The sequence below is a fragment of the Rhincodon typus genome, chromosome 7 (genome assembly GCF_021869965.1).
Source record: "Rhincodon typus isolate 14 chromosome 7, sRhiTyp1.1, whole genome shotgun sequence".
Classification (NCBI taxonomy): domain Eukaryota; kingdom Metazoa; phylum Chordata; class Chondrichthyes; order Orectolobiformes; family Rhincodontidae; genus Rhincodon; species Rhincodon typus.
Window position 1 is genome coordinate 95,494,936 of NC_063338.1, and position 10,074 is coordinate 95,505,009.

At 47.1% G+C, this 10,074-nt stretch overlaps 1 protein-coding gene across 1 annotated transcript; it reads left to right on the forward strand.

Annotated features, from left to right (window-relative positions):
• The first annotated feature begins 6,317 nt into the window (after positions 1-6,317).
• On the forward strand, positions 6,318-8,032 carry spegnb (SPEG neighbor). Its single transcript, XM_048599280.1, has 2 exons — positions 6,318-6,436; positions 7,591-8,032. Exons 1-2 carry the CDS (start codon positions 6,318-6,320, stop codon positions 8,030-8,032), a joined length of 561 nt encoding a protein of 186 aa, XP_048455237.1.
• Positions 8,033-10,074: the final 2,042 nt, after the last annotated feature.

The following is a 10,074-nucleotide window of genomic DNA, read 5'->3' on the forward strand; positions in this document are numbered from 1 at the left end:
AAGGCAGCCAGATCTATTTAATCCTGGTGTCCTGGGCCAATAATAATCCCATGTTATGAAATAGGTGATTCTCCCAATTATTGTTATGGAATCTTGCTTCCCACATTGGCTGTTAAATGTTTGACACAGTCTGATGTTGTGAAAGGTGCTACATAAATGCAAGTTATTTACGTTGGAGTGAAGATACTGGTGTGGTGATAAAGTCACTGGACCAGTATTCCATGTGCCCAGGCTAATGCAATGGACGTGGATTCGAATCCCACCACAGCCCGCTAGTGGAATTTAAATCTGATCAATGAACTGGGAATTGGGGGCTAGTTTTAGTGACGGTGACCATGGAAACTAGCATTTGTTTAAAAACCCATCTGGTTCACTAATGTCCCTGCGATAAAGAATTCCAACGATTCACAATCTGCAGAAATGAAGGAAAAAGCGGTAAAACTGAGAGGTTCTGGTGAAAGCCTGACAGGTATATTTTGAAATGAAGCTGTATAATGTTAGGATCCAAGCATGACTGTTTTTATCCCTCAACTCAGACCAAAATGATCAACTCCAGAGCCTCTGACCTGTGTATTTTACATTCCCCAGCCTGAGGGAAGGAGCCTCCTAGTGCCGAACCCAAAACAATTTCACATGTTTCAATCCTGCTCCTCTCTCCAAATATAGGCCCATATATCTCAGCCCAAGATGGCCGACAGCTCAGAAGGTGCGGCCTTCCCTGTATAAACTATTTTAATGACCTGCTCTGCAGTGAAATCAGCTGGCCATCACTGCCTCAGGCTTCTGGAGACTTCCTGAAATGGAAACGTCAGCAGCTGATCCCAGTCTGTGGAGAGAAATCTCGGAATGAATGGAATTCAGTTCAAGGATGCTGTGCTGCCAATGATGTCCCTGAGGAAGAGAGCTGACTACTGTCATGGTTACAGCAGCCATGATGGGACAGGACAAGATCTGGCCTCAATGACCATCTTCTCAGCTCACAGTCTGTCCTGAAATGGGGAAGGGGACTGGGATAAGAACAGGGGCAGAACTCCAGGGCAGGAGCCAATACAAACCTTCTCTTCTTTCATGGGTGTCACTGGCTAGGCTGGTATTTATTGCCCATCCCCCATTGCCCCCATGCTTGCTCAGCCATTGCAAAGGGCAGTTTAGAGTCAACCACATTGCTGTGGGTCTGGAGTCACATGTAGGCCAGGCCAGGTAAGGATGGCAGATAAAGGGCATCAATAGATCAAATGGGCTTTTATAAAACAAAATTGAAACACAGTCACCAGGTTACAATTCCAGATTTTATTTTCTAATCAATCTGTGCAGAAATGTTCTAACCGAGATGGGACTTGAACCCAGGCCCTTGCCTCAGAGGTAGGGACACTACACTCCAGCACAAGGGTTCACACTATTACAGATTTTTCCACAGAATCCCCACAGTGCGGAAACAGACCATTGGCCAAACAAGTCCACACCAAACCTCCAAACAGTACCTTTATTTTATTTTTTTACATCCAATTCATTCAGGATTTTGACCCAGTGACAGTGAAGGAACGGCGATATATTTCCAAGTCAGGATGGTGAGGGGCTTGGAGGGGAACTTGCAGGGGGTGATGTTCCCATGTATCTGCTGCCCCTTGCCCTTCTAGATGGAAGTGGTCGTGGGTTTGGAAGGTGCTGCCTGAGGGTCTTTGGTGAATTTCTGCAGGGCATCTTGTAGATAGTACACACTGCTGCTACTGAGCGTCGGTGGTGGTGGAGGGAGTGGGATGTTTGTGGATGTGGTGCCAATCAAGTGGCTGCTTTGTCCTGGATGGTGTCAAGCTTCTTGAGTGTTATTGGGGCTGCACTCATCCAGGCAAGTGGGGAGTATTCCATTACACTCCTGACTTGTGCCTTGTAGATGGTGGACAGGCTCTGGGGAGACAGGAGGTGAGTTACTTGCTGCAGTATTCCCAGCTTCTGGCCTGCTCTTGTCTTCATATGAGGAATCTTATTCAGTTTCTGATCAATAGTAGCCCCCAGGGTGCAGTTCTAGTCTCCTTTTCTGAGGAAAGGTTCTCTTGCTCTCTAAGGGAGTGCAGCAAAGGTTTACCAGGCTGATTCCGGGGATGGCGGGTCTGACGTACAAGGAGAGATTGACTTGGTTGGGATTGTTTTCGCTAGAGTTCAGATGAATGAGGGGGATCTCATAGAGACTTATAAAATTCTAACAAACTGGACAGGGTAAGGGTAGATGCAGGGAGGATGTTCCCGATGGTGGGTGTGTCCAGAACCAGGGGGCACAGTATGAGGATTCGGGGTAGACCATTTAGGATGGAGATGATGAGACATTTCTTCACCCAAAGAGTGGTGAGCCTGTGGAATTTGTTACCACAGGAAAAAGGTGATGCCAAAACATTGAATGCATTCTAGAGGTGACTAGATATAGCACTTGGGGCGAATGGGATCAAAGGTTATGGGGAGAAAGCAGGATTAGGCTGTTGAGTTGAACGATCAGCCATGATCGAGAAGAATGGCAGAGCAGGCTCGAAGGGCTGAATGGCCTCTTCCTGCTCCTATCTTCTATGTTTCTATTTAGTGACGGTAACACCATTGAATGTTGAGGAGCATTGGTTAGATTGTGTCTCATTTGAAATGATCATTGCTTGGTATTTCTGATGAAGGGTCTAGGCCCAAAACGTCAGCCTTCCTGTTCCTATGATGCTGCTTGGCCTGCTGTGTTCATCCAGCTCTACACCTTGTTATCTCTTGCTTGGTATTTGTGTTTCTTTTTCCTTTATTCATTCGTGGGATGAGGGCGTCACTGGCCAGGCAGCAGTTATTGCCCATCCCTAATTGCCCAGAGGGCAGTTAAGAGTCAACCACATTGCTGTGGGTCTGGAGTCACATGTAGGCCAGACCAGGTAAGGATGGCAGTTTCCTTCACTAAAGGGACATTAGTGAACCAGATGGGTTTTTCCCAACAATCGACAATAGATTCATGGTCATCATTAGATTCTTAATTCCAAATATTTATTGAATTCAAATTCCACCATCTGCCATGGCAGGATTTGAGCCCAGGTCTCTAGAACATTAACTGGATCACTTGATTAACAGTCCAGTGACAATGCCACCAGGACATCGCCTCCACTAGCACGTAGCGTGAATATTACTCGCCATTTTTTGCGAAAGGTGCTGAACATTTTGCAATGATCAGCAAACATTCACAGTTGAGGGTTTGATGCTGTAAGACACAGGCAGTGTCTCTAATTGTAACATCAGCCCAGTTTCGATGCTGAGATCATTAACCATCTGTTGCGGTGTCACTGGGGACATTCTAAGTTTCTCTCCATATTAATTAAGCGGTCCTCAGTTATTTGATTACACAGCACGGATTCTACATTTAGCCCCAGATTCTCCCATGAGACCCCCAGACTGAGCACTATATAAGGGATGAGAAGGGTCTAACTGTAAGTCAGTGGGGAGTTCACGTTATGTGCACTCAAGGTGCACAGGGGCTGCTCCAAAGAAGGTTAACTGCTGTCTGGGAATGTGGAGAGGGAGGGCAATCATTCCCTGGCACTATCCCCCCCACCCCCCTCCCTCTCCCTGCCCACACCCTCCCTCTGCCCAACACGGGTTTATAAGGTGACCTCTCCCTTTCTCAATCGGTTGCTGGTCTTGCTGTTGCTTTTCAAGAATATAAAATAATCTTCCTTCCAAAACGTAAGGAGGAGGAAGTGGCTGCCTGAGGGAGGACTCAGTTCTTCACCAGGGTAAGTGACAGAATGAAAATTCTGTCCCCAACTCAAACCCAACATTCTGTAGCATTTACTGAGGCGTGGGATAGGATGGTGGGGGGAGAGAGGTGGTGAGGGGAGAGAGGGGATTTAGCTGTAACCTGGTCATAAATTAACTCCATCAACCTGCTAAGCTGTGGAGCAGTGGAATAAATTGGTCATTCCTTATGGACAGAGAACTTCCTTCAGTAGGTTTGCCTGCTCCCGGTTTGATCCGTGAGGAATAGTGAGGGAATCTCTCTACACTGGGTCCCTGTTACCCCCCTATTCGTCCATGAAGAATCCAGCTACTGTAATGGGTAGCAACACATAAAGGATCCCCAGGACAGGGAAAAACTGAGGAAAACAAAACAAAAGTGAAACTCAAACCAGCAAATTGGATTAGCAAAGGACATTCAATAAGATGCCACACAAAAGGTTAATACAGAAGACAAGATGATGGTGATATATGAACATGGATAGAAGATTCATTGACTAAAGAGCATAAAACAAAGCTTGAGCAAATTTGAGTCACTAACGAATGGAATGCAGCTTGCTGGGACCTCAACTATTTATGATCCTATCCAAAAGGAGGCACCAACTTTCCACTGTCACTAAGGTTTCTAAAGGTAGAAAAGTAGACAAAAAAAAGCAAGTCTGCAATTGGCACTTCACGTGTGAGAAAGTGTGAGGTGATGGACTTTAGCAGGAAGAGTTGAAATGCAATGTATTATTGAAATGGAGAAAGATTGCAGAACACTGAAATACAGAGGGATCTGGGTTCCTTGTACATGAATCACAAACTGCAGGTACAGCAAGTGATTAGGAAGACAAATGTAAATTTAACCTCTCCCTAGAAGTAGGATAGAAACAGAGTGTTAGGGTATGGGGGTGAAAGCAGCAGGATGGCACAAGGTAACGATGTTTGATGCAGACACATTGTGATGACAATTCTGTGATTATAACAAATAGGTGAAGTATAAAAGCAGAGAAGTCTTGCTACAACTGTACTGGGTATTGCTGAGAACTGACCTGGAGGACTGTGTGCAGTCTGAGTCTCCTGTCTAAAGGAGGGACATACAGTTCACAGGAGATACACTTGGCCAATTCCTGGGATGACAGGGCTGTCATACAAGGCAGGGTTAAGTATTGTTGGGTCTATACTCATTAGCATTTGGATGAACAAGAGATGGTCTTATTGAAGGGGTTTGGTAGGGTAGATGTGGAGAGCCTGTTTCCCCTCTTGGGAAACACAGGGGACACAGTTCACAAATAGGGGGCTTCTCATTAAAGACAGAGATGAGGAGAATTTTGTTTTCTCAGAGGGTCATTAATGCATGGAATTATCATCCCCAGAAAATGGTGGAGGAAGATTCATTGAAGCTAGCCTTGATTAGGAAGGGAGTCAAGGATTATCAGGGGGAAGTCGGACAGGGAAGTTATGGTCACAATTTGTTTGGCCTTGATCCTATTGAATGAGGGAGCAGGCTCGAGGGGCTGAATGGCCTCCTCCTGTTCCTAGCTCATGTGTTCCAGTCTCCTGCCGTGTGGAATTCCTCTAAACACCGAAAGGCAATCAGAGAGGATGGTCCCATCGTTTATCTCATAAAGTTGTAACAATTCTGACATCAGGTTTCAGTTGTGGATGTAAGAACAGAAATTGCTGGAGAAACTCAGCAGGTATAGCAGCATCTGTGGAGAGAGAAACAGAGTTAACACTAAGAGGCTGGAATGTCTCTTCTTTGAGAATGTATTGGTTTGCTGTGGAGTGCATTCTGAGTCTGTTTCGCATTCAACACTAGAAATGTTTGGCTTCTCTGTCTCCTCCATTGCTGGTCCGTTGGGGATCTACCAGATCACTGGGAATGTCTTGGAACCAGGGAAGGTGCAGGAGGGAGTGTATATCATGGGGCCAGGGCTGGTGGCAGCGAGCTATTCTTGAAAAGGGCTGGCATAGACGTGAGGGCTGAATGGCTTCTTTCAGAACTATAACCAGCCTGCGATTCGCTGAGTGAGACAACTTATCTTGGCTTCAAGACAATCTGGGAGTTTTTCATGGTGACTTATATTACAGATTTATTGAAGGAGTTGAGGTTACCTTTACTCTGCTCCTCCAGTGGGATTTGAACATCTATCACAAAAACAAAGTGCTGGAAAAGCTCAGCAGGTCTGGCAGCATCTGTGGAGGAGAAAACAGAGTTAACGTTTCAGGTCCCGTGACCCTTCCTCAGGACTTCCTCACCGGACCCGAAACGTTAACTCTGTTTTCTCCTTCACAGATGCTGCCAGACCTGCTGAGCTTTTCCAGCAACTTCTGTTTTTGTTCCTGATTTACAGCATCCGCAGTTCTTTCGGTTTTTATTTGAACATCTATCAGTGGATTAATCATTGGGTGAACAAATTTCCCTCCTGCTTTGTCCTTACGCTGATGACAGCGTGTCCATCACTCAGTCACCCCTCCCAGCTCCTCAATGACACTGCATAGACACAACGGTGGAAGGAGCAGGCAATGTTCTGGTCAATTATTAGTCCCAGGCGCCAGTCAGTTGTTGTTGTTTTTGTTGGTAGATGTCGAAGACAGCAGCTGCAAAGAAAGCTGCCCCACCCCCAGGATGCACCATCGACATCAACGATCCCAAAGTTCAAGATGCAGCCATTAAAATCCAGGCCTCGTACCGAGGGCACAGGTAAAGGGGCAGAGACAGCACCGAAACCACCCAGTGGGGGCAGATCCTGGTCATGTGTTTAACCACAACCCCCTGCCCCACGGGTCAGCGTATCTCCCTCAGGGGTCAGCGTCACTCCCTCAGGGGTCAGCGTATCTCCCTCAGGGGTCAGCGTCACTCCCTCAGGGGTCAGAGTGTCACTCCCTCAGGGGTCAGTGTGTAACTCCCTCAGGGGTCAGAGTGTCACTCCCTCAGGGGTCAGAATGTCACTCCCTCAGGGGTCAGTGTGTAATTCCCGCAAGGGTCAGTGTCACTCCCTCAGGAGTCAGTGTGTAACTCCCTCAGGGGTCAGTATGTAACACCCTCAGGGGTCTGAGTGTCACTCCCTCAGGGGTCAGTGTCATTCCCTCAGGGGTCAGAGTGTCACTCCCTCAGGGGTCAGTGTGTAACTCCCTCAGGGGTCAGAGTGTCACTCCCTCAGGGGTCAGAATGTCACTCCCTCAGGGGTCAGTGTGTCACTCCCTCAGGGGTCAGAATGTCACTCCCTCAGGGGTCAGTGTGTCACTCCCTCAGGGGTCAGAATGTCACTCCCTCAGGGGTCAGTGTGTAACTCCCGCAAGGGTCAGTGTCACTCCCTCAGGGGTCAGTGTGTCACTCCCTCAGGGGTCCATGTCACTCCCTCAGGGGTCAGTGTAAGTCCCACAGAGGTCAGAGTGTAACTCCCTCAGGGGTCAGTGTGTAACTCCCTCAGGGGTCAGAGTGTCCCTCCCTCAGGGGTCAGTGTGTAACTCCCTCAGGGGTCAGTGTACCTCCCTCAGGGTCAGAGTCTACCTCCCTCAGGGGTCAGTGTGTAACTCCCTCAGGGGTCAGTGTGTAACTCCCTCAGGGGTCAGTGTACCTCCCTCAGGGGTCAGTGTACCACCCTCAGGGTCAGAGTCTACCTCCCTCAGGGGTCAGTGTCACTCCCTCAGGGGTCAGTGTCACTCCCTCAGGGGTCAGAGTGTCACTCCCTCAGGGGTCAGTGTACCACCCTCAGGGTGAGAGTCTACCTCCCTCAGGGGTCAGAGTGTACTTCCTTTGGGGATATTTTGATAAACTTGTCTTTCTGCAGACAGTCACAGTAATTGATTGGTCAATGATGTTGTCCCTGCCTCCTGTCTCCCCATGCTGTTCAGGTCTCGTCAGGAGTTGAGGGAGAAGGGCCCTCCGAGGATCCTTAAGGAATTGAAGGATGTGGTGTTGATCGAGGGCAGTGCAGCGAGGCTGGATTGCAGGGTCAGTGCCTTCCCTGACCCTCTCATCCGCTGGTTTAAGAATGGTCAGGAGCTGAAGGATGGGCCCAAGTACCGCTACGTGTTTGAGGACCCTGATGTGGTAGCATTGGTGGTTAGGGACGGGACTCTGTCTGATCTGGGAAAATACACCATCTCAATCAGCAACACCTTTGGAGAAACCTTTGATTCAGCAAAGATCATCATCGAAGGTAAAGAGATCCCACCAGATCCCTCCAGGTTGTCATATGTGTGTTCCCAAAGCTCACTTCAGCCTCTTGTGTCTCGGCGAATCACATCTGAAAGCCCGTTGAACTTTTCCCACCCAGCTCCTTCCATGAGCTGATTGGTGGAACGGAACCCGAGGCTTGTGGAGAGAGGACACTGTTGAAGCTGTTTATTGTGGAGTCATACAGTCATAGAGTAATATAGCATGGAAACAGGCCCTTCGGCCCAAACTGGTCCATGATGACCATGGTGCTCACTCAGCTCATTCCAATTGCCGGCATTTGGTTCATTTCCTTCCAATCCATGTACCTATCTAAATGTTTTTTAGATGTTGCTATTGGCCTCCCTCAACCACTTTCTCTGGCAGCCCATTCCATACAATCACTACTCTCTGCCTGAAGAAGTTGCCCCTCAGGTCCTTCTTAAATCTTTCCCCTCTCACCTTAAACCTATGCCCTCTAATTTTCAATTCCCCATCCCTGAGAAAAAAACAATATGCATTCATCCTATCTATTCCCCTCATGATTTTATACACCTCAATAAGGTCCCCCCTCATTCCGCTACATTCCCAGGAATAAAGTCCTATCCTGGCCAACCTCTCCCTATAACTCAGGCCTACTAGTCCTGCAACATCCTCGTAAATTCATTGGATAAACATATGGATGATAATGGAATAGTGTAGGTTAGATGGGCTTCAGGTTGGTTTCACAGGTCGATGCAACATCGAGGGCTGAAGGGCCTGTACTGCGCTGTAATGTTCTATGTTCTATGTTCTAAATCCCCTTTGCACACTTTCCAGTTTAACAATGTCTTTCCTATAACAGGGTGACCTAAACTGTACACAATACTCCAAGTGCGGCCTCACCAATGATTTATACAACTGTAACATAACGTCCCAACTTCTATACTCAATGCCTTGACCGATGAAGGCCAGCATGCTAAGTGCCTTCTTCACCACCCTGTCTATCTGTGACACCACTTTCAACAAACTGTGTACTCATACTGCTAGGTCCCTCTGTTCCACAACACTCCTCAGGATCTTACCATTTACTGTACAAATCCTACCTTGGTTTGACTTTCCAAAATGCAACATCTCACACTTATCTGTATTGAACTGCAATTGCCAATTCTCAGTCCATTTCCTCATCTGATCAAGATCCCTCTGTAGTTTTTGATAACCTTCCTCATTATCAATGATACCTCCTAATTTTGTATCATCCACAAACTTACTAATCATGCCTTGTACATTCACATCTAGATCATTTATGTAAATAACAAATAACAAAGGTCTCAGCACCGACCCCTGTGGCAGACCACTAGTCACAAGCCTCCAGTCTGAGAAACAACCTTCAACCATCATCCTCTGCTTCCTACCATCGAGCCAATTTTGAATCCAATTAGCTAGCTCTCCCTGAATCCCATGCAACCTAACCTTCGTGACTAACCTTCCATGTGGGAACTTGTCAAAGGCTTTACTAAAGTCCATATAGACAACATCCTCTGCTCTACCCTCATCCATCCTCTTGGTTGTCTCTTCGAAAAACTAAAAGATTGGTCAGACATGACTTCTTGCACACAAATCCATACTGACTATCCCAAATCAGACCTTGACCATCCAAATATCAGTTGATCCTGTCCCTCAGTATCCTCTCCAATAGCTTGCCTACAACTGATCTCAGGCTCACTGGCCTGTACATTCCTGGCTTGTCTTTGCTTCCTTTCTTAACCAATGGAACAACATTAACCACCCTCCAGTCTTCTGGAGCTTCAAGAGTGCCTGAAGATGAAGCAAAAATTTCTGCAAGGGCCTCTGCAAGTTCTTCCCTAGCCTCCCACAACGTCCAAGGGTGAACTTGAGCAGGCCCAGGGATTTATCCACCTTAATATGTTCTAAGGCTGTAAACACCTCCTCTCTGGTAATATGTATGCGGTCCAAAATATATCCACTTGTTTCCTTTATTTCCTTAGCATCCATGATTCTCTCCTCAGTAAACACTGAGCAGAAATATTTATTAAAAATCTCCCCCCATCTCCTGTGGCCCCACATATAGATGGCCATATTGATCTTTAAAGGGACCTATTCTCTCCTGAGCCAACCTCTTTCTCTTAATATAGCTATAAAACCTCTTGGGATTATCTTTAATCTTATCTGGCAGATCC

What these genes read in the sequence shown, in the direction of transcription:
- spegnb (XM_048599280.1), top strand. Translation starts at nt 6,318, where the DNA reads ATGTCGAAGACAGCAGCTGCAAAGAAAGCTGCCCCACCCCCAGGATGC. An exon ending in GCCTCGTACCGAGGGCACAG is followed by an intron (nt 6,437 to 7,590) that starts GTAAAGGGGCAG and finishes CATGCTGTTCAG; the next exon opens with GTCTCGTCAGGAGTTGAGGG.